The sequence below is a fragment of the Aptenodytes patagonicus genome, chromosome 4, assembly GCF_965638725.1.
Source record: "Aptenodytes patagonicus chromosome 4, bAptPat1.pri.cur, whole genome shotgun sequence".
NCBI classification, from domain to species: domain Eukaryota; kingdom Metazoa; phylum Chordata; class Aves; order Sphenisciformes; family Spheniscidae; genus Aptenodytes; species Aptenodytes patagonicus.
In genome coordinates this window covers 9,358,290-9,383,996 of record NC_134952.1, presented here as the reverse complement: position 1 = coordinate 9,383,996, position 25,707 = coordinate 9,358,290, and the positions used below count along the sequence as shown (strand labels likewise).

Sequence of the window (25,707 nt, the reverse complement as noted above, 5' to 3'; positions counted from 1 at the left end):
ATATTCTGTGAATCTATGATTCTATGATTATCTCCCAGCAGAGTACCCTTACTGTTTGCCTACCTGGCTGTTCTTTATCCCTACTCTGGAAGTTGAACCATTTGGAAGAAAGAGTTCAAAATTCATTGAGTTAGGGGGTACAAAAAGAAAGATGTCTACGGTCTAGTACATTTAAGATATCTGATGGGACAAGGAGAATTATGACTTCCAGTCCCTACTTAAAGGACTGTTTCTGTATTTTACCTGATAAATCTTTATGTAAAATGTATTAAACCCCTGTTGCATGGTCCAGAACAAACCCCTTCACCAAATGGCAGGCCTGGAGAATCATTCTGCCTCTTGATCACCAGAAATGCGTAATCTATTATGTAACATGACGCTGTTTTATGCACCACTGCTCTTAACACTGTAATGTAATGAATATACATTACATACACATGGAAATATGAAAACGCATAAAATTAAATTTCCAAATGGAAATGTTCTAACCTTTTGTGACATTACATTTTAATTAATTTATAGGTAAATTTTAATTCCAATTTAGGGTTAGATAATTTTAGACATTTTTTATAAAAAGCAATTTTTCAACTCATGGCCATGACTGACAAATTGACTTTTAATTAACACATAATTTCATATTATTATTTTCTGTTTTTAATTAACATGTAATTATTTAGTATGTTATTTATTAATCTTACAATCTGTTTCACATAATACATGAATTGAATCTGCTAGTTTTGCAAATTCTTATAATTCAGAGTTTTCAGATGTTTTTCATTCCTATGCTATAGTTCCAAGAAGAACATTTTCCTTTTGCATGCTTTAAATTAAAAGCAGATCACTTTCTTTCATAGGATCTGCAGCTGATCTTTGTAAAATGGCTATGGTGGAGATTTTTACCTCTGTTGTCATTTCTCCGACTTTAACAGCCAGGTTAGTAATGAAGGACTGCAAAACTGTTTGATTTTAAAACAAAATTAGTTGAAATGAATGTGTTTCTGGCATTTTAAGCAGCTGTAGAAATATCGTGTATGGCTCTGAATCTTTTAACAGGCAAGGACTTGTGAGATGGTTTTGTACATTCAAAGTTATATCTTTGTGCTTAAATGGTTGGATCTGTAAATCCATCCCAAGGCGATGAAGTGCCCTGGGGCCATTTAAACTCAGTCAGATCTAGTTCAGTGGTTGTTCCGCATCTTTGAAATCAAGCCCACTGATCATATCCTTCCTGTATTTTGAGTGTATTGTACAATGGGAATTGAACATTCAGTGGGCTGGGAAAAAAACAGGAATCAGGAAACCAGTGCTCAAGCAAAATAAATGAACATTTTTTTATTCTTGTATAGATGGCTTTCCTTTGCTAAAGAAAAACTAGGTCATCATGATTCTCTTTTGTTGTGACTGCTCATAGTTGGGAAGGAGACACAGAATGTCCTCAAGATTTTTACGCCACTAGCAGAGATAATGAAGTTACTTTTCCTGTAATAAAGGATGGAGGGGATGGTGCAGAGTGCCAGTGAGCATTATTATTTGCTGCAATAGAAAGATACTTTGAAGGCAAACATGCAGAAAAAAGCCAAACAAATGGATTCTCATCTTTCATAATGCTCTAGTAAACAATCCAGTAGAACATGAATTTTTGTAGTAGAAGTTCAGATAAAAGCAGAGATAGCAGGTAGTGCAGAACATCAGTGTTACCATTGTCATCCAGAAGGTGAAATCATAAAAACTTAGCTGTAGAAGTCATGTATTAAGGACTTCAGTGGGAGTTTAGGTCAGTACAAAGTAACAGGGTTTGGCCTTCCAAACATATTTTGCGAATATCTAACCCTATAAATACTCTATGTGTGTTTGCGTGTGTGTCATTTACACACAGCAGTGTTGTCTTATTTGATCAATGTTTCAAAATGTAATTTATAATTACAAATATAAATTGCATGTGTTGAATTCAAAGGTAGGGTCACCCCTATGCCAAAAATAAAACTTGTTCTGAGTGACACTCTTCAGTGTTCTTGCAACTTTTTGAGGAAAATACCATTGAACTATTACCAAAAAAAAAGAAATAAGTGGCCCGCTAGTACAAATCTGAAATGGGAAATGGTTCTTTGGTGGAGATACTGCATGCATGCAGACAATGATACATTTATGTATTAAATGTTGGATGATGTACTACAACATATTGCATTGTACATTTTGGGGCAGATTCTCAGCGCTGATTATAATTCTTTCTGCTGCCTGAGTTGTACGAAGAGACCGGAATCTGGCAGCTGTGGCCTGGTTGAAAATTTCTGTAGCAGGTGTAACTTTGAGTTAGATTAGCAATAGAGCAGCTGCCTTCTGGGACAAGCAGCCAAGAGTCTTTAATGGAGAAGGCAAGTGGAGGTGGTGAGAGGGCAAAGAACATACTCCCTTCTGCAGGTCCTACCTAGCACACAGATCTTCAGGTTCAATAACTTGCTGTTTGTTGTAATTCTGAGAAAGCCAAAGTTTTTTGCGACTAATGCCATGTCTGATAAAGCTCGTGAATGTTTTCTTCTCTCAACAGAAAATTTTACTTGGGTTGTCCTTTCTCAAAACTATTTGTTTTAAAGAAGTAGTATCACCAAATGGCTAAAGAGGTAACAGACATGGGGAAGTATTGAAGTTTTACATGTTGAATTTCCTTGTGCTATGAAAGCATAGGGGAATGGCTACACCAGACATCAGAAAAGTATCACTGCCTATCCTTCTTATTCCTATCATAAATGTCACAGCTGGGAAAGGCCAAGACTCCAAGGGCATCTAAAAGAGACAGACTGTTTTAAACTGGAATTTTGAACTCCTGCCAGCCATTAACAACTGGATGGCTTTGCTAAAGGAGAGCCTTTTAATAGTCACTAATGGCTCCTTGCTGTAATATTTAGCAGGTACTTGCAAGCCAGCTTGTCGAAAAGCACAATCAATGCCTTTATAAATTCTGTGAACACTCACCTGGTTGGATGGTGGCGTTTGAAGGCATCACTGTGGTCTTGCCAAAATAGTACGGGACTGAAACTTGAAAATTAGTGTTTCCACTTGTCTGCCAGGTGACATTCAGTTAGTTATTTTTTCAGTGGTCTGTTTCTTGATTTTCTTATCAGTCAAGTCAGGATAATGATCCTAACATCCTTTCTAAAGTGCTTTGAAAAATATTGTTAAAAGGAAGTGTATACATAATTGGTGCTGTTGTTGTAACAGTAGGAATGCACAGTAGCTCTTCCAAAATGAGAAATATAATCAATCTCCTATTATCATCACATCAGATCATATTCATTCCAAAGATAGCACACTACTATCTTTTATTCTGTCTTCACTCCCTTGTAAGTATTTTTTTTCCCCATTAGAACTTCTAATTTTGGAAACAGGTTTTTCACTTTGAACAGCATATCAAAGAGAAATATCTTTTATATGTGCTCTAGAAGTGATTATGAACCCCACATTTACAGTGGGAGACAGTATCCTATAAGGCATAGCCAAGTAGTGGCTAACACTCAACATTTTGTCTTCCTTACCTTGGAAATAAAAAAAAGTAAATTCTAGATAAGGTCTTACAGTTTTTAGTGTTAGTTTGCAGGTATGTTTGCAGCCTTCTCCACTGACAGCACTGCATTCATTTTTCATATGCTGTAAGCTTTTCAGCTGTGAGCAAGCTCTGACCCAACAGTATGAAGCTTCATTTTTGTAGGACTAGTAGTCAGTAGATTTTCAGTTGTTTTTTGCACATACGATATTGCATTTGGAAGTCAGGGAAAAGTAGTCAAGTTACATTTTCATGATGCTTCATCAGAGAGGCCCTCTTGATGGAACAATATATTCCACTGTGACTGATCAATGGCTGTTCTGTCAACTAGCAGTCTCATTTTCCTCTTTGTGTTTCTTCATCTTTTAATTCAAATGCCAGCCTAGCAACTTTTGCTGTTGACAATAAAAAGTCAATCAGCTACTTGCAAATAATTTTACAGAAATGGGGAAAAGTAGCATTAAATGCAATACATATGGTAAGGAACTGATATTAGTATGGGTTAGCTACTGGCATCAGTGTTAACATCTCTGCATTTTGTGTGGCACTGACAAGTAATCAAAATGATTTCTTCAGACTTCTTCCATATTACCTAGATCTTTGTTAAGATGCTATTCTGCTGCTGATGGCCAAGTTGCTTACTGAAAATGTGCTGCTGACATAAATTATTCAAGTGCCAGCTTTTACCTGTCTGATACAATTCACAGAACCTCCACACAATGTTTCCTGCGGGCAGATGATAGCAAAGAAACTTCTGAAGTGAGATCAAGGCATACAGTAGCAGCTGAAAGAAAGATTTATGGAATTGATGAGAGTGGAAAGGTACTCAGTGAACTCAGATGGAGAGCTGTAGTTATTTTCAGTGTTTAAAATATCATTGCAGTGGCAGACGCATGGAAACTTGGTAAGAAAGAAGGATGCTGGCAAATTGTGGAAGAATTGCTGCCTATAGGAATTCTTGTAAAAATTAACACTTTGTAAGCTGAAGATGCACTGATGTTACCCAAAGTCTACCTAGTGCTACATGGACTTCTCAGAAAGTCATTAAAGACGATAATATCTCAACAACATGCAAATTAAATTTAAAAAGTCTACAGAACTATTGAATAATTTGGTGTGAATCCAGCAATTCTGCTTTCTCACCGATTTATTGTTCCTTCAGCACTGGACCTGTGCCACAAACACACAGCTTTACTTCTCAGCATGTCCAGAACCTAGTTAAAGAGACAGGTTCAGCAACAGGCCAGATATAAATGAATGATCCAAAAAGGACGAGCCACCAGCAAATAAAAGGAAAAGGCACAATCTTATTTTCTTGGTCCCAGCTGCTTTTCAATAGCAGTGGATGTTGGAGGTTTTGTATGTCTTCCTCAAGGAACAAACACTTTAATCAACCTAATGATTTTCTGAGTTGGTGAACTGTAAATGCAGCTTGCTTCTACACAGATAGCTAAATTAGTTAGAAACAGCCCTAATCATCCCAGGTACAAGCATTGTGTTATGTGACCTGGATTTTTTTCAGATACAAATCACATGATAAATCACAAATGATGCCTTTGTTGGAAGTGGCTTCAGTTTTAATTACACACAAGAACCTAAAGGCATTTTTATAAGGTGTGTAGGGATTCAAGCATTAGTATTTTATTGACTGGTTATAGTTTCTCAGATTCATACAAAAGGACATACTAATAAAACCAACTCCTTGATTACATCATAGCTTCAGCAAAATACATTCAGTAAACTGCTTAGTGCTGCTGCTGTGTGTGATGATTTTATTTAATTCTGGGCATAAATCTTATGTCCCTTTATCTGTTTCTTCAGGAATTAAAGAATTATTTTTACTCATGTTTCTTCGGTAGCGGTTATCCAGGATTTTCAAGCAAACGCTTATTGCTCTGGTACTCTGTACACATTTCCCAATATATGGTTGCAGATCTGCTCTAAAGGATTAACTCTAGCAAGATTGTCAACTTTTATTCTTAGCCTAATACTGGAGAAACAGAATCACAAGGAAAAGATAAAAGCTTTGGATTCCGCTTGAGAGGAGAATAAGATTTTTGTTTCACAGACATATGCTTTTGTTTCAGTAGCAGAAGGAAACATCCTAGATCATATTGCTGTGTTGGAAATGACTGTGAGCTCTCCATAGCTGCTGTCCCAGTCCAGTACATAGCTCTTTGCTTCCCAAAGTGGCCAAATAACTTTGTATTTCTAGGCATGCTGTGACAGCAAAATCATTACTTTCCTCAAGCATTCAAAGCAGTATTTTGCATGTATCCACAAGATGGTGAACTGCTACCTGAACACTTCATGCATAGTGAGCCAGAACAAGTCAGAATGATTTATTCTTTATAGAAAGAGGTAAACATATTTAACATGCTTAAATTTCACAGCCAAAAAGGACATTCATGATGTAGCAGGTTTTTCAATGTTCCTTTATGTGGGTCATTCAACACAAGTAAATAATTTTTGTTTATAAAAACCCTTTGTAGGTCACCTTTTAGATTGGTATGTTTTAAAACACTTTGGGGACGTGAAAATTCTATTCTCTTTAATTAACCATCTGTTCAGCTTCCTGCTCTTCATGATGTAGCTGCTGAGAAAATAAATTTCACAAGTTAGCTGAATTTTTGTAGTTAAAATGTTAAAATGTCAAAATATCTTGTTGCTCTTTATCATGGAAACACTGAAAGAAGCAGATTAAAGTTAATACAAGTAACATCGATGCAGGCATGATATATCACAAGCTATAGCTTTTATACTACCGTGTTAGAAGTCCTTATAAATGCAGCTTCAAAAGAAATTGAAAAATCTACAAAATGTTACAAAATTATCGTAACCTTGTTCCTTAGTTACATGACAACTTAATAGGCATTCTTTCCACTGGAATCTGTGTACTTTTGTAGGGAAACTGTGCAGCAATGAAATAACAGGTAGTATTTGTAGTATCAGGAAAAAATTAATTCAGTTTTAGTGTAGGGAATGTAGAGATTTCTAAGAAGAATTGGATCCAACATCCATCTGGTCCATTATTGCTGAGTGTGGCCAGTAGCAGATGCTTCAGGAGGAAGGTGTAAGGTTTGTAGTAGGATAGCCTGTCTGTCTGCAGATTTTCATCTTGCTCTGCTTCTGGGGCTGAGTCTAAGTTCCAAAACAGAAGATTTAAAATTCTTCCCCCTAAATCATTGTATGTCATAATTTCTAAATGTTCTTGAAGTCCATGTAAGTGTTTGTTACATGAGCAACCATTCTGGCTTATTCTGGCAATGTGTTTCATTACATGCCTTGTAAACCATTATTTTGTTTTATTAAATACGAATTTATTAAGTATGAATTTCTCAAATATTCAAGTCATTAAGTTCTTGTTTTTCAGTTGCAGAACATAAAACATCTTTCCATTTGTTATTATATATACGTTTTTTCGTATTCCCCCATTTATCTGATTTCAAAATATCTTATTCTTTTTATCATTTTTTTTCTAACCACTTAACAGCTTTTATGCTCTTTTGGGAATTTTTTTAAACTTATCATTACACAAAGCTTTTAACCATGTACTCTCCTATCTGCAATTTTGAAGTCTCCCATTATGCATTTAGAAGTTTCAAATTCAAAATGAAAAAATGTGATGTTACTAGTCGGATGATTATTTTATTCATCATAAAAGGGGATAACATAGGATGACAGACAAAGATATTAATATTTGGGATATAAAATCTGATACTTTTGTATCAGAAAATGGTATTAATTTCAATGATCAGGGACATAGTGCTATGATGGATTTCAAATAACTCATCTTTTTTGCTCCTTCTCCAAAGACAGTCGTTTGGTTTTAGGAAATCTCTTGTTCAGTTATGATTTAATTCTCAGCATGTCTTCAAATTAGAAATAAAATGTGTAATTTTTCATGGAAATTTTACACTTGAGTACTCTAGCTCAGAATCAGACAACCTGATGGTGCCACACCATTTTTTTCCTGAAGATGCAGAGCTAACCAACAAGAAGCAACTTAAACTATTTTAGTCTGGGCTCTCAGCCTGGTTCTTAGTCAGAATAAGATGCCCTTAATTCCTTATAGAATCATAGAATTATCTAGGTTGGAAAAAACCTTTAAGATCATCGAGTCCAACCGTATTATGCATAACCATTGGACCCTCTCTTATTTAAAGTTTTCCCACTTACCCAATGTTACACTTTGTTTTAATTTATTTTCTGTTCAAACTCTTAAACCAGCCAGCTCAATGTAATATGTGAGCTCCTCTCGGATATGCTTTAAGCAATACACTTAGCACCTTACACCCGTGGCTTAGCCTGTCTCATTCCCATCCTTTGTGCTGCCTGTGCTTAGTTAGACCTCCCATGGGAGTGTCAGGGGCTGTGGTGAGGGAAGTGAATAGAGACAGCAGTTGAATTTGAGGTGAGTTTTGAGTGGTCTGGAGCTGGCATGTGGTGGGTCCCGATTGCCCGCTACCAAACGATGGAGTAAATTAACCTGCAGTTAGTCTGTAGGAATTCATTGGTGGTTTATATTTTGTATTATCTTCACGCAGACCAGTCTGGAAAACTAGACCATATTATGCTTTGGATGAGTTTACAGCAGTAAAAATTTCCCTGGTGATACAAAAATGCATCACAAAAAAGTACAGAGGGCTGTTCTCTCTGTCTAACTTCAGGTGTCCAATGTAGGTAGCTGTATCAGGAGGTGGTACCCCTGCAAAGTCAATGCATAGAGTTGGGGTTTTCCAGATGTCAATTCAGAACACCTAAGTAAGAGCCTACCTTGGCCCCTGACTATAGAAGGAGCATGAATTTAATTAGTTTGAGCATCTCTTGCCACATTGTAATGGCCTGAAACACTGCACATAGCTGTTAAAAACCAGCTTCTGAGAAAGACTACCATGACGATCTTGTCTTTTTTTTTCCCTATCCTACACTGCCTTTTCTATGGGATATTCCTACAAAAGAGTCTGCAGCATGTCATGCCACAGCACTCTCGTTTGCAGTTTAGGCAAAATATTGTTTCCTTTAATAGTAAAGAAATACAATTGCCCACCAATAAGGTAATGGCTGTTTTGTTGAAGTCAGTTCAATAGTGTACTTATTTCTAGGCAACGCATTTGAAGTAGTCATGGAAAAACTTGCAATTCTGTACTTCAGAATAGAGAGGTCCAGATCTGGAATATATTGCTTTACAGTAACAAACAAAATCCTCATTTGGCCTTATATTAGACAAACTGGCCTGGTACCAAGAAAAAATAAAATATAAAGAGGCAATATGGCCTCATAAATAGAATACTATGAAAAAAAATCTCTTGGTGATAGTTTAATTTGTTTTGGCATATATTAAGTCAATAATATGATTATGATATAGTAATGATAACTGGGTGGATCCACTGAAGGCCTGAGAAGTTTAATCTCTGTGTTGTTTCATAGGAAACTGGAAGACTGATGAATGTAGTGTTGAAGAGAATAAAAAAGATTTTCTTTTTAAAATTCTATAGTGCAGCATAATAGTTTAAGAAGGATATTGTGTGCTGGCACACTAAACTGATGTCAAAAGCCATGTTCAGATTGGCAATCACAGAAATACTTACGCGTTTGAAGGTGCAGCTTGTAGCAGTATCTCCATTCCACACCACAGTCATACTCAGACGCAGGTCATGTTTCTCAGTAAAAGAAATCATGTGTGTACTCATAAAAAATGATGCCTAATCTGCAGGCAATCAAAAAAATAGTTAATAAAATATTAGCTTGTAAATCAAAGGCATTCTTATCATCTGTGGAACAACAAAAATACTAGTCTCTGCCTGCTTTGCAGTCTCTAATCCAGTTTACCATACATTTAGCAAGAGATAATAAGAGGAGCTTGCTATTTCAATACTCCTTCAAAGTGAAGATAATTCAGTTAAGCTATTAAGCAAAAGTATAGGCTTTTTCCCAAACTTGTTTCACTCAAGGTGTGCAACGGGTGGATGTGTGCACACACTGGAATGGTGAAAGCTATGAATTGCTTTGATTTTTCTTTCATCTGCATTGATGTCAAATTGAATGCTTCCTTCTTTGGAACAGCAAATTGCATGTGAATGTTATTACTTTAACAACCCTGAAAAAATACAGGTGGCCTTGTACTATAAACCTGCAAGAGTAGAACCCATTAAGTTGATGTGAGATGGATAAGAAAAAGAGATAAGATATAAAAAAAATATCTAGCTTGTTTGATGGAAATTAAGGAGGAAATAGTGTATACTATTCCACTTCTTGGCATCAAGCTAGGAAATCATGTTTAGCGTTAATTAAAACTTACGTAATATCTTTCATTCGAAAATAGAAGTGTGTTAGAAATACTTTTTTCTTAGATCTCACATCTCCGAGATAAATATTATTCCCATTTCCTAATTGAATGTGCATTGCTTAGCAGGAGAGTAGCAGAGCTAGGAAAAGAACCAGCAATGCTAACTTCTAGTTCCATATTTTAGCAGACAGAATATTATCCCGAACTTCAAATTAATCACTAGATGTTTAAGACGGGGTAGATGTAATTCTGCAACTCTGTGCAGTTTCTCAGTTAACTGACAGTATAACCAAGCTGATAGGGTGTGCTATTCAGGATGATAAGCATTGAGAAACAGGGTCCTTTAGCCCAGCTGGAGAACCATGCTAAAATAGCTGTGCTGGTTTCAGTAGATGAACTGGAGCATGTAGGGTTGTGTCAAGTCTATTGTGCTGTCCAGACAGAGATTTTGAGTTCAGTTCACATTGCTTCCACAGGTTTTCTGACTCACATAAGGTAGCACTGATCTCTGGTCCAACCCTGCTCCTCCTGAACTTGGTTTTACTTTTAGCATGGAGGTGAAGTGATCAGTTGATCCAATGCTGAGTGGTTTTGGAAATCCAGTTCTTTTTTCTCCATTCCTAAATCCTGATAAATTTATGATAAAATTTTTGATGTATATTGTAAGTTCTTCTAAGAAAGGACTTCTCCGTGCCAAATATTCAGAATATATGGTGCTCTAATCCTGACTGAAGACATGAGACACTACTCTGGTACAAATAATAACCAGTCTATCACATTTTTATTGCTCTGGTTTAATCAATGCAATTATTTTCACTTTTTCCATTGTTTCACAGTATATTCATATTTAATGTTCACAATTCTTTCTGATTTATACCTTTTTGCATGTCATTTCAACGATTATGAGGAATCTCTTGCTTTAATTAATTTACTTGCATTGGAAATTATAGCTTTTCATGTAACTGTGTTCTCTTGCTACAGACGATCCTGATCTTTTCATCTATTTCTTTTTGTATCCTGTGTCCCAATTTCCTATTAGAAATACGTTAATCTGTTTCACTCTGCTTCTGACTGTGTTGCAAGTGACTAATAATTTAAGATCTATTATTAGAGCTCACCACACTGTTAGTCAATGTCACATTGTAATTTAAGGCAGTGTGAAAATATCTTAGGATATTTTCCTGAAAGCTGTGAAAAGTTATAAGTAGTAACCATACTGATGTTTCAGCCATTTGTAAAGAATTATTTACTTGCATAACTGCTAGGTATTAAGAAAAGTCTACAATGGGCATTTAATTTAAATGTAATATATAAATTGCAAAGCAATTTGGAAATAGGTGGTACAGTTTCATGACTTAGACTCCCAGCTACAATAATTAAAGAAGTAATAAAATAAACCTAGTAGGAACACAGGCTAATCAGATATGCAGTATTTTTCCTCCTTGAGTGAGAACTACACTCAGGGATTATATGTGCTAGATTATATCTATTCTGCCGTGGACTTGATTCAATCAAATACATTTATTATTTCCATTGTGAAAGTACTTTTGCACCCAAACCAACAATTTAGGGTGCTATTCCTGTAAGCACTGAACAACTAAGTTACAGTCCATATGCAAGAGACTTATCAATATAGAACTAATACAGACAAAGAGAAAATCAAAGCAGCAGTATAAATTCATTACAAAACAGCTCTAACTGAAGAGCTCAGGTACGTGTAGTTGCATGGCTTTCAAGGTGTTACTGCTTTCAGCTGTACACTCTGTCCTTATGAAGGCAACTGTCCTCATAGCAGAGGCAACAGATCAGGTTGTGTATCTATGCCTACATTTGCATTCTTCAACCCACTTGTTTGTCGGCGTGAGGACACCTACTTTGCACTTAAGTGAAAAGGTTATTTCCTGGAAAGGACTCAAGTCACTGGCCAACTAGGAGTTAATATTGCTATACCAGTGAGCCAAGTACTCTTAGTATTGACCTAATTTGCATTAGTGAAACTGCCCATTTGCAACCACATTTATTCCAGCTCAACTTGAAAAAACAAGCTATATTAACAAAACATAGCCTGTCTCTATAATTTCTTGCAATTTTCTGCAAATTACGTTGGTTTTAAGTAATAACTTGTCACATCATCAAATCCCCAAATGACATTTATAAGCTAGTGAGCACAGCTTGGGTTTACGACCACGGCTTTTATGTTTTCAGAATATGTGGAGTGGCAATCCTTTTAACTCCATTAATGATTTTTTCATTTTCTTAGGATGTTTATTTTCACTTTAACATATCCATTGTGCATGTGACAATTAGTTGATGATATGAATGGAAAGCACTGTTAGAAATTTCTTGCATATGTTATTGAAAGCCTCTGAAATTTTTCAGGTTAATTGCCCAGATTCATGACGAGTTGTTGTTTGAAGTAGAAGATTCTCAAATCCAGGAATTTGCAGGTAAATAGAATCTCTCTTGCTCTTTCTCCCCCACCCCCTTTTTTCTCCCTATAACCTGTGATTTCTCAGAGGATGAAGAATTAATGTAACAAGAAGCAGCACATTGATTCTCATGATTAAGAAAACGTATACTAAGCAGATTTTTCTGAATGTTTTCCACCACTGGCTCTTATGTAGATAAAATGTGATATACTCCTCATCTGGAGTTCATCAACACGCTTATTTGTATTTAGTTTTCCTATCAAGATTCCCTCATCCAATATGTGAATCCTGTAAAGCTAAATAATAATACTTTCTCCAAGGTTTCAAAGGGTTTTAGAAGGAAATAAACCAGCTTAAAAAGAATGGCTTGGAAAGTAACTTCCTAAATACTTATGATTGGGGCCTGTTACATAAAGCAGCATGAAATTCTTAATGTAAGAAGACAATGTACTGTAATTTCTAAGATAATTTACTGCTTTTTTTATATTAAGAGAACTTTATGATGGAACTTTCAAGGTTAAGGGTTAGTAAAAGTTCCTGCCTACATTTTTATCCTCTCATCTGGCTTACTTCCAGACATTATTTCCTAAGCCAGAGTTTGTCTCAGCATCTGGTACAAATTTAGCTAGCAAACGAGGGCACATAGGAGGCTGTCGGGTCTCTTCTCCAGTAAGTAGTGGATTTATTCCTGCAGGCACCAAACATTTATTCACAAACTTTGGTCTGGTTTGAAGCTCAACAATACCTTTGGCTAAAACAATGAGCATAATGTCACAAATATTTTAAATGAACCAATACAAGAATATCTTCCATTATAACCTAAGCATCTAAGAAAAAATTAATTTCACCTTCCTGTGTTGCGTTCATTTAAACAGTACAATTTTCTTTATTAGTCTAATTTCATCACTGATCCCTCTTGTGAGTATTAGTTCATAATGAGAACATTAAACCTCCATCTAATCAAAACAAAGAACCAGGGAAATATTTAAGTTCAAAATATTAGGGGCATTGTAATGAATTAGGTTAATATATTAACATTTGACCTCTAAATACAGGAGTTTAAATCTGGTTTAAATTAAAAAAACACCATACAATTTATCAGAGATTGCAGTATCTACTTAGAAAAGACCAGTGTCTAAAAGTGCCGTAGTTTCAGAGTTAGAAAGTATAGTATATTGAATGAGATCTGTAAGGCAGCATAGAAGGATTTTTATTATCTTATTTTACATCAATTTGCATTAAGTATAAAAATAATATTTTACCCAAAAGATAAAAATTATTCATGGTTGCTTATACATACAGAAAATCACAGATTCTGCCCTCATCGGATCAAATTCTGATCTCTGTTACTAGTATTAATTTGTAGTAAATTCAGCAAAATCAATACCTTTCCAGCATAATGGAAAAAACCTCTAGCCATTGTATGAATAATAATAGTAAAGTATCCTGCTATATAAGCATGATGACTAAAGGCTTTTTTCTGAAAACACAAAAAGAGTCCAGTTCAAATGCTCAAGATGTGTCTGCTCTACACACCACTAGTTCGCATATCTCCACGTCTAGCTGCAGTGTGCAGAACAAACATACCTGTAAATTCCTTGTTCTGCTTCAAAGCTATCACCATGTAATTGAAATTGCTAAAATGACCTTTAGGAAATGGACCTGTGCAGTCTAGAAGTCTGAGATACCTTGGAAATTGTCACTGCACTTAACATAAGCTGCCAAGCTGGAGTGCTCAAGATGGAAGTTTGTTTCATTCTTCTGATTGAAGACTGATTTTTAGATTTGTCTCTACTTTTCCCTAAGAGGCAAAGAAAAAAAGAAAATTCTGCAAGACAGTCACTTTCAGGTATACTCACTTACCTCAGAACAGAAGAGTGAAAAAATGTCTTTTCCTTGACACTAAAGACCAACCTAAGACATTCGTTTCCTTCTTCATTTCTTCATTCATTCATTTCCTTCCCCTTTATTCATCACTGGTGAGACCACACCTGAAGTACTGCATCCAGTTCTGGGCTCCCCAGTACGAGAGAGATGTGGACATACTGGAGAGAGTCCAATGAAGGGCCACAAAGATGATGAAGGGACTGGAGCATTTCTCCTATGAGGAAAGGCTGAGAGAGCTGGGACTGTTCAGCCTGGAGAAGAGAAGGCTCAGGAGGATCCTACTAATGTATATACATACCTGAAGGGAGGGAGCATAAAGGACGGAGCCAGGCTCTTTCCAGTGGTGCCCAGTGACAGGACCAGAGGCAATGGGCACAAACTGAAACACAGGAGGTTCCCTCTGAACATCAGGAAACACTTTTTTACTGTGAGTGTGATCAAGCACTGGCACAGGTTGCCCAGAGAGGCTGTGGAGTCTCCGTCCTTGGAGATACTCAAAAGCTGTCTGGACACAGTCCTGGGCAACTGGTTCTAAACAGCCCTGTTTGAGCAGCGGGGTTGGACCAGATGACCTCCAGAGGTCCCTTCAAACCTCAACCATTCTGTGATTCTGTGTTTTGCGAATAGTTCTGCTACTGGTAAACGAACTAATCCAAGTTGGCTTAAAAGTGACTGAAGCTGGCTCTTCCTTCAGTGTCGTTAACGAGGTTTTTCCTTGATCTGACTAGGCAGAGAAAGGGTGCATCTGCATCAGCATGTAACTTCCAGTCAGGAGTATGATGATGAAGCAGATCTCCCTATTGTCCCCAGTCTATGGTGTGAACAGTTTTGGTTCACATCACGGAGCAGTCTGAGAGCAGTTGACCTAGATTCCTTTCAGATGAAACTAGATAGGAAGACTCTTTTCTCCTAATCTCTTCCAAGTATTTCAGGAGCTGCTAACTGAGGTAACAAATTAGGTATGTGAGTTTTAAACCAAAGGAGGAGTGTCAGTAGGATGTGTACTCCTAATTCACTTTAGTGCTTTGGAAGTCCAAATACGGTTTTCATACCTTTACCCAAAGTTTTCTCTCTTTTTTAAAGTCCTTACTCTTCTTACTTTTATTTGCCGATATTCTTTAGCTGTCAGCTTTGTCTTTACATATCTAATGAGCTTTTGTCCATTCAGAAACTTTAAATTACAGAATCTGCTGTCTTGCAGATTCCAGCCTGCAGCTTAGTGATCCAGAGAGAAATCTCAGCTGTACAGTCACAAAGCTCAGTAAAGGGAAAGACGTGGACTTAAAGCTAAAAAGCAGTGCTTGATGGCTTTAATAGGCTACAGTTCAGTGCTGTGTTAGTCTCCTGCATTTAGTGTGATCCAAGAAGCACTGGCCTACTATTCAGCGTGTTTGCATTCTGATTCCAGTCATGCTTCTGATCTACTTTTTTCAGGAAAGCAACAGCAAATATATGTGTCTCAGTTTTCTTATTTGCAGAATGGATATGAAATCTTAAAATACTTTTAAGATTTATAAATTAGAGAACATAAAGGTAAATAGTATTATTTCGATTAGATCATAGTGCAGAACATAAGCCTTCTCAGCAGCCTTTCCTTTATGGAAGCATTTCTTTTGTATTGTTTTACAACATTAAAATGTCTATTTGCTTCTAAGACTTCTGAGTGAAGGTTGAGAATTGCCACAAGGCAATCATAATGCTGGTGCTTTCTCTATTCCTGCTTAGGACTTCATAGGCCACACTAAGAATTTTCAGTACTTTTCAGTATACAGAAATCCAATTTATAGTGCACCTAATAATCTGTGCCCAACAGATGATTTTGAATCTTTTGAATGTGATAAACAAGAAGCAAACAATAAGATGTTCTTTTTTTTCTAATATATACTTCCTCACAAAATACTGCATGTAACTTAAGTTAGGTGTTTTCTGTATTGTGGAAGAATACCTTCTTCATACAGAATCCATCACCCACAGTTTTATAGTATGCATACGGTTCACTCTGAATGAACAAGGCAAAACATGATTTATTTATAACAAGGCTTTGAGTGTCCAAGCTTTGACATACTTTGAAATACAATAAAGCATGTACTACTCTGAATTGTGTAATTTTCAACAAAGATTCGGTGTATTATTTGCCTCAATTCTCTGTTTAGGGCAAAAAAAAAGGCGGCAAAGGATCTTTTAAAAAATCCTCATTTTCTATTGGAGGGTGCCTGGAATGATCAAATCAAAACATTTGGCAGAAATTGGTTTGGTTTTGGCAGAAGACTGTCAGCTTTACCGTCAATAATCTGCCTGGTTTTTAGCCAGCTTGCCGGTCTGGCTTCCTCACATCCTGAGCTCTCCAGCAGCCCAGGAAGCAGAAAGGAAGATGATATTTTGGGAATGCCAAAAACTGGGTTCTTGGATCTGAGAGGGCTCAGCATCTCTGAGTTCTGAAGTCTGTGTAATCAGGTAGACAGACTGTCCCCAAGTCAAACTGTGAGTCTGTCTAGGGACTCTGGAAGAGCATTCAGGAATTGCAGAACCCAATTTTTCATTTTGTGGAGACTATTTCTGAGACTACCTCTCCATGCTCTGTTTGAAATGCCTCTTTACCCTTTGATTATTCTGAATACATTACTGCTAAAGGTGGGAACACCCTTTGGGGTGAAGAAATGCAGAATAATTTTTTTTTACAGCACAGGTATATCCATATATACAACTGTAAGATCTGGCTTCTGATGTGTATTCCATATATACCTGGTGGATTTGAAAGGTGAACTTTGCCACTAGTGATTACTGTGGATTGTTCCTTGTCACTATGCTTGCTTAATTGCATCCATTAGTGAGAAGCATAATTAAATGAAAGACACTTGATACTTGAAATAACAGATTTTTGTAGAAATATGTGTATTCCAGTACTTTGTGTTGGACCATTCAATATCACAGTGCATTAGGGCAATTTTTAAAGGTGGTTTTTTTAGAACTCAATTATAATCATACATTACTGGTAGAATTAAAGAAGTTAATTTCTGCATCTGTTCTTATATTTGTTACATGTAAAACATACAGTTTTAAACAATTTTTCTGATATTTTGCCAGGTATAAAATATTTCAGCTGAAATACTTACTTTAAATGTAAGAACACCAAAAGGACCAGCCTAAGAAAAAAAAGTCAGAATAAACTAAGCCTATTTATTTTGATATTAAGATCAATTAAGATTATTACTACCTAAAGAACAATATCTTAGATTTTTTTAAAATCTGTCAATACAAATTCTTGGCTCATGTACAAATTCCATGAAATTTCATTTTATTCTGCTACAATTTCCCACTTAATGGCTACTAAGGCAGCTGCATAAAAAAGTGCACATGTTCAAAAGGGAACTCAAGTAACAGAAGAACAAAAGAATGAACTGGTCATCACAAGGTAGTGACATTTTCTGGTCTGAGCTGCCTTTTTCTAACTTGGAAAACACTGATGCATAAACTAAAGATGCTTCCAGAAAGCTTTCAATTTGTAAAAATGCCTATTCCATAGATCATATGTCTGGCCAGCTTTGACATGTTTCTGGAATCATAATTTCATAGGTGAATGAGCTTGAAAAATGTCTTCAGTTCAATAGGGACAAATAAGCTTTTGTTCCACAGCAGGCATGCATGTCTTTTCTTTGCTCCTATTCACAATAAGCGTATTTATTCTGACCAGTATCAAGAAAATCTAATATATGTTAGAATATATGTTAAAATTTCAGTTCCTCTATGATCTCGTCACTTCGCTGTCATCAATTTTTTTTAATACATAATATTTTAACATGACATACTTAGCACTTGCAAAACATTCCAGGATGAGCATAATCAACAAATCCCATAATTGCTGACTATGGGTTTTGAGAGATAAGTTGCAAAGGTTGGGAGAACAGCATTTTACAGATGCCATTGCAGTATATGGCTGGCTGCAAAGGAACATTTTAAAATTAATAATTTATGTGCCCTAGATATACTAGATTCTGAACAGAAATAATCATTACCCCAAAAGCCTCCAATCTAAATCTTAGAAAAGAAACAGAAGATTAAGAGTTGTAGAGACAGATCTATTTAAACATTGTGGTCACTTTTGTTAGTGACCACGCTCCATATGAGTTAAAGAAAATACAGTTTTGTATACCTGGATTGTTTATTTTGAGCCTTGAGAAAGAGGAGAGTTTTCAAGGAGATTTGAGAGAGTAGCGGGAGAATCAGGTATTAGAGACATTAGACTAAAGGGGACCTCTCCTGTGATTGCATACCACCATGCCGTATGGTCTCTTTTATAAATGATCATCACCATATGAAAAATTACTCCCACTGGGAGACTGTTCCAGAGTTTCATCTCTCCAAAATCTAGAACTTTAAATTTCCAGCCTAAATGTATTCCAGCCAGTTTACCTATTTATTTTTGTGCAAAGATTGTCATTTAGTTTAAATGCTTCCTTCTTCACTGTTTACTGTCTTAGCAGACTACTGAACAGGAATGGTAATCCAGCTACTTTTTCTTGATATTTCTGTTACCATTATATATTTATTATTTCATTCAAAATCTGTTGTAAAGTAGATGTAGGCAAATCTTTTGGATACTTTCAAAGGTATAATTTCAAATGGCTGAAATGCAGGCAAACCAACTTCAGATTGCTTGAAATGAATGGTTTTACTACGCCACCCACTAAACTCTGGGAAGAGACGGAGAAGTCAGTGTGACATGAGAAAGAGAACAGGGAGCCGAACTGACAGAAAAACAACATTGAAGAAAATGGAGCAAACCCATGGAGAGGTTTTTAATGGGTTGTCAAAGTGAATGAGGAACCATTAGGTTTGTTCACTGATGTGGCCACTTTAATCTGTGCTTTCTAAAATTAAGAGCAGTTAAGGATGCAGCAGAATTCTGATCGTGCCAGATGCCTTAAAGCAAAAACTGTATGAACCAACAGAGAAAGGTGTTGCAGTCATCGCTGCCATCATGAATCCCCTTTTGGGGATAGCAGTTATATGGGAGAGAACTAGTCAAATTCAGAGGTCTGGAGAACTAGGGGAAAACTGGTCTAACTCAGTGCATACGCAGACAGCACCCTTTATCATACCACTCACATCTTTCAACTCATGAATCGATGCTGCTGACTCATGCTCCCTCTTTTGTTGTCCACTGGAGCTCTTTTTGTCAAAAAGACCTATTCCTCCCGTTGCCCCGATGCTCTATTGCTGCTTATTTGTCTAACAGCACAAAAAATGTTAAGTTGCACAGAGTTGAGTGTGCCCTTGGATTGTTCTTAAGTGCTTTGGTGGAACATGCTGAGTGATTCTGCATGAGAAGTGCAGAATCCAGATGTTATGCTCTCACAAAAGCTGTGTGCAGTCGTAACCTGATAGGGAGCTTACTGATGGAAAAAATGTTTACCCAGGGACTGACTGACAATCCACTTAGCCTTCTGAAGGCATGCCACCTGGTCGGAGAGCCCCGACATCTGCTGCATTGCTGACCTCCCCGAGCTGGCAGCTTGTTCAAATTCAGAGTGGACTTCTTAAGATGGAGGCAGTCCAATGCTTCTCTATTAATTGTCATGTTGACTTGGACTAGATTTTAAATGGCTAATTATTTAGGCCAGCACTTCCCCTTTCGCAATCTGTGGTTGTCATGTTTGTTTCTGCTCTCCAAAAATGATTCTACATCCTATACTGGACCATAAACTACCTCAAATCTAACATGAAGCAAATATATAGGTGTAGCTGTACATGGATGTGTCAACAAATGTCTGTTTCCTCAGCCTTGGCACTTCAGCCACTGATCTTTTGAGTTACTGCATAATTCGGACTTCATGGAAAATCTTATGACAGTTCATTAGCACGCAAGTCTGAGCGAGCCTGCATAGTCTGAGCACTCCACTTCTGTTCAGGCAGAAGCTAGTTATCCTCATCATTATTGTCAAGCCAGCCTCAGTGTCACAGATGTGACACAAAACATTACATACTACTCTTCATTGCTGGTACCATTGGAAAAGGTTTCGGCAGCAGCCAGAGCAACAACCATACACAGCTTCTTAGAGTTCTTGTCGCGCCTTTGCATCTAACATCAGCTGCAAAAGAACCATGATGTGCATCAAGGGATAACTTCAAAGAAAGCTTCTAAGTAATCATGTGGTTTTTGGTCTAGCAGTTATCACCATGTATTGCATACCCTGATATTTCTCAATTCTGTAAGGCACGTGATGACATATATTATTTAGTCAGCCATCCTGTCAGAGCAATGAAGGTTGCTCAATAACTTTTGTTCTAGGGCTGCCTGGTATTCCTATTTCATTTTCACTAGCCAAAAGTTACTTCTTTTTTGAAAGCTGTTTATCCATTGAATCTCTCTTTGATTTTTATTAGAACCATATTGCGTTGCAGCAGCAATCTTTGTCAAGCAAAACACTAATTGGCATGACCAAAGATGACAAATCTGGTCCCAAATGATTGATTTGGAATAATTATAGATGCATTTTCACAGTAATAGTGAGCATAGTGTTATGACATGATGAGTTGTTAAGTTACATAAATCATACTGAAGTTTAATTGTTTAGATTCTTGATAGCTTCACTATCCCACAGGGAAGATTTTTTGTAAAATTTGGCCCTGGTATTTTTACTCTGAAGAATAAGATATTTTAGACAGTTCAGACTTCTAGTATTTTTTTTTTTTTTTTAATTGAGTTTTATGGCTGCACAGAAAAATTAAAATATATAAAATGTTACCAAACATATAATTAAGAGTACTGAACTTGAAAGCTAATACAGCACTCAGACATGCTGTACCTCTATATAAAATATACTAGTGCTGTACTTCTGTATTTATGGGCTATATAAGTTAAATAATTCTCCAAATTTCACCCTAAAATTCAATTTAAAATAAGGAATTGAACCTTCCACAAGAGATAAAATTTAACTTTAAAAAAAATCTGAAAAAATTGTAAATGGTTAAATTTGTTTTATGTAGAAATGCAGGTACTATATAACAGAATATAAAGCATGTAATTTTTTTTTTCTATATAATAATTCTAACATGGAAAACAAAGCTGTAGGTTTTCAAATTTACCTTTCAGCACTGGTAAAAAGAACAATGGAGTCCCTGCAGCAAACTACAGCCTTGGAAGTGCCACTAAAGGTAGAGACAATTCTGAATTTCCATTACCATCCCAGGCATGCTTAGCTTTGTATGTTATCGTCATCGTCTTAAGAATCTAGAGACAACTATTTTGCCTTTCACTTCAATAGTTTCAGTTTCATATTTGCAGGTAATTGCTTTTTTAAATTACTATAAAAATTCTAAAGGAAAATAACTGAAAGAAACTCAACCTCCTTTTTGGACAGTATGATTGTCATCTATTCTTTGTCTTAGCAATGCAGTATGGTAATTTCAAAATCGATTTCATTCATTGCCATGAAATTTCTGTTGGGTGTGGTAGAGTGAGAAATATGTGCCTTTAATAGGCTTTCTAAGTGTGCCAGGCATTCATTACTGCTGAAAAATTATTGCAAAAGATCTTTCTTCAGTAATTTTCACTTAGAATATTGGTCTTTTTAACATTTCCGTGTGGGGGCCTAACATATAAAGCAGACAAAATCATTGGTCATTGTTTAAAGTATAGGACACCATCTACCAGAACACCATCTGTAAAAACTGAGTAGATAGCTACACAGCTATTGTATCTATCTATGTATGGGACCTAATTGTAATTATTTTATAAAAGAATTATATTTTTCTCTCTGCAAGACTGATACCCTTCACCCTAGCCTACTGCTCAGCTTTTGTTGCTTAATAAAGGACTATAGCTCCTGGGAATCCCTAAATGAATTAAGTGAGCAACAGTCCGAGGGTTTCCAGTTTCCTGAGAAATGGAGTACTTGGTGTTGCCAGGTCACTCATTCAGCAGTATTACTAAATAAGATTTGGGGACAGAAAAAAGTTTATTCTATTTATTTCAGAAATGGTTACAACATACAGACTTGCACTAATGGAAACGGTTGAAAAACTACTAGATCAGTTCTAGCTTGTATTTCTTCCTCCAGATCTATATCTATTTCAGCATCTCAGCCACTTTGTGAGGCTTTCTCTGGAGGTCTTGCAGTTCCATATTTCTGGGTCCTTATGGAGCCCATCTTTCCCACAAAAGCTGAGAGGAGAGAATGAAGGGTATCTGAGATCTAAATTATTCTTTCTCCTTCCCACGCTGGAACCCCCCCTCGCTATTCACTTAACCCTTGTAAGAACTTGCACTCCTGTTTACCAGATTTGGTCAAGTGAGACCTTTTGGCCATACTGGGATTATACATTTCTTGCAGTGACACTCCCAAGCTTTATAAACTGCATTTCTATAGGTTGCTTACATTGTACACCTGTGCTTGCGTAGCGTCTTTTGTTACAAATTCCTTGAAAAAAAAGCAAGACTGTTTTTCAAGGTATACTACATCTAAATATTTTTAGTGACAGTATTAGACACCTGGCACTCATGCTGCTGTAAGGTGCATTAAAATAATCAAATATGGTATTACTGATGGTATATAAAGTGAATAACAACACTATAGTCCTTCCTTGATAGTTTTAGGAGACTCTTTTTGGCGACTTTGTCATAACCAACATCGTTCATACTTTGCCTGAGGAAGTCACTGCCATGAAATAAAATATGAGCAATTTAATAGGTTTCTAAGAAAGACAAATGTTTACATGGGTAATGAGAGCGTTCATAGTTACATGGGCAGAATATAATTTTAGTGTTATATATTTCAGACTAACCACTAACTGGCAGAAGGTTTTAATGTCCTATGGACAAAATGGGACACACCGTCTTAGAACACAGTTTGTTTCACCTCCGTCTAAGGTGTCTACTGTCACACACTGACAAATTCATCTCAATGCATTAGCAAATGGATTCAATATGTCATTCCTATGAGAACAGCAATTCTCTGTTAAATGACAACTACATTTTAATAGGTGAAAAGAAACACATTCTTGGACAATAGGCAGTTGTCTGGGGTTTTCAAAGATTAGGACTTTTTAATAGGCAGTAGAAGTATTTTGAGATACATATTTTATTACCTCTGTTTTGGTCTCCTTTTCTTGAGCAAATTACTGTAGGAGTCATCACATACTTTTACTCCTACTGCACATGAGACTACATGCATCATGAAGATACTTCATCTTCCTCTGAAGCATCACAAATGGATCGATGGCAGGGTCCAGATAGAAAACATAAAGTACCGACAGCTTGATCTCAGAGAAGAAATTGAGAGTGATCCTTTAGAAAAAATCTGTATTTTTGTTCTTGTTGTTTACGCTTCTATACAGTAAGAATATGTCTTTTAGGATTAGAGATGTTGAAGATGAAAAGATTTTTGTGAAATGCTCCTGCTCTCCTTCAGCACACTTGCTTCAACTAAATACATATTATGTGCTCTGTTAATATGAATATTATTTTTTAATATGGAGGAAAAATGTCACTAAAGTAGAGCACACATATAGTCTTAATGGGGAGAGATTTCTTTTTCTTCTTTGAGGAAAAGGATGCTTTATCTTTGAAGTAGCTTCTTTTCCAAAATATAATCCTTGCTAATGAGGCAGCTTTCATGTCAGAAAATCTACTGTGTAACAGAGCACCAGTAACTGCAAAACAAACTGAAATAAAACCAAAGCAACAACAAAAATACCCTAGAACTGGAAAAGTGGATGGTAAAAAAAGCCCTAGTATCTTTATGCATTACTGACAAACTTGCTGATTATAAACACTCTGATTATGTAGCTCTTTTGAAAAGCGTAATAAGATTAATTTTGGTTTAGCATATTCCTTGCAATTCAGTAACATGTATTTGCAATTTCAAAACTGAAGGTTAGTCTTAACTGTTAAGGTATTTTAATCAAAATTGTAGTGAAAATTAAGTATTAATAGATATGAAGAACATTTCATATTGGATAGGCACGTAATCTAGAGCAGTATCAACATCCAAAAGGAAAAGCAAAAATAGTAATCTTGCTATATGTGATGTGTGTGTTTGTTTAAATTTTCTTTAATTTTTTTCCTGACAGGTTCCCTTGAAAGTGATTCTTACCACTGGGAAATCATGGGGGTGTATGACAGAATTGCAGGAGATGTAAAGCAGTCATCGGGGATGTTATTCAGTACCCATACACCTCATTGGCCTATGCTGATTCCTCGCTGAATCACTAGGCAACAGCGCTGCTGGATCTTTCATAAGCACCTAATACTCTGCATGTGAATTTTTTTACTTCATTTTGTCTGTAGCCCTAGGCAACAGCAGTGAGATAAAACTGGTTTTTACCAGTTCATTGTGTTTCCTTTAGCCAAGGTAACCAGCAGGGAGCTGCTTTTGTTCAGAGCTAAATTACTACATGTAAGAAATGAAGCAAGACAATATTAACCCTTTGGGAACATGACAAATATATTTGAGTTAGATGGTTGTTTAGACTTCAATGTTAAATATTTTGTGAAGTGCTTGTGTAAAAATACTTCTAATCTGGCATTAGAAAGACACTATTTGAACTGTATCAGCAAGTGCTTAACTGTTGTGTTCAGCTTATTTTATAATTTGTGAGTAGAAGGCAGCTGCTTGGTTTGCATCACGTATTAAATGTCATGTTCCACAGACTTAGAAAAAGAGTGCTTTGGAAATGAAGAGTCTCCACCTTAATTTATATTTAGAATTTTGGAGCACAACAGGTAAACAAAACTGGATGCCTAAATGCATTAAAAATAACTACATTGTTGTCAATTAATTTCAAACTCAGTTTGTACACTGTAGCCTTAGCATACTTCAGAGGAAGTATTATAGTTTTGCCTAATCTATTATTTTTATTATTGATGCAATGCTAAATATTGTTTAGATAAATTTTAGGATTCAGCCTTATACTTTTTAGGATTCAGGCTTCTACTTTAATGTTTGGATTTGTTATTGATATTTTGTTTTTCTGTAGAGTTTATTCTTTAAATGAGTTTGTTTCATAACGTTACTGGTTGCCAAGGTCTGCCTCCGTGCTTGTGGAATATGAAACTGTCCTCAAAGTATACTAATTATTTAGAAGTTGAAGTCAAGCACGAAACTTTTAAGAGGTGTTCAGTATCTTTCAGCATTAGACCTCAAATGATCAAAGTCATATAATTTAAATTTTAAAAGTGTATAGTTACAGAGATTTTGCAGCAGTTTTAATTTGTATCATTAAACAATTTTGCATTGCACTTAAAGGCATTAAACTATTAAACATTGTTTTATTATGTTGCATATTAATCATACGTAACCTGTCAGCTGAAGTGAGTCAGTCGTTTCTAAAAATTGATTATTATAGCTATAAAATTAGCAGTGGTCATGTAAGCAAAGTCAGAACCTTCTATGTATTAATTGGGGGTCAGCTCTTTGGCTGGAGGAGAGTCCAGCCTGCATGGCTGTGACACCGCACCAGGGCGTGCGAGCAGAGGGTCTGATTCCACCTTTCCAACAGAGAAGAGGTTGCATGAAGTTTCTTCTGCTTTTTGCCATTTTCAACCTTTCTGTGTTTGCAATGGC

At 36.2% G+C, this 25,707-nt stretch overlaps 1 protein-coding gene across 1 annotated transcript in view; it reads left to right on the top strand.

The window, feature by feature from the left end:
* Positions 1-24,581, top strand: part of POLN (DNA polymerase nu) — a 104,349-nt gene extending 79,768 nt beyond the window's left edge. The window contains exons 21-24 of the mRNA XM_076335802.1: positions 855-933; positions 12,207-12,274; positions 21,237-21,298; positions 24,215-24,581. Coding sequence (XP_076191917.1) covers positions 855-933; positions 12,207-12,274; positions 21,237-21,298; positions 24,215-24,283 — 278 coding nt within the window. The 3' untranslated portion in view covers positions 24,284-24,581. The remainder of the gene's footprint in view (positions 1-854; positions 934-12,206; positions 12,275-21,236; positions 21,299-24,214) is intronic.
* The last annotated feature ends 1,126 nt before the right edge of the window (positions 24,582-25,707 follow it).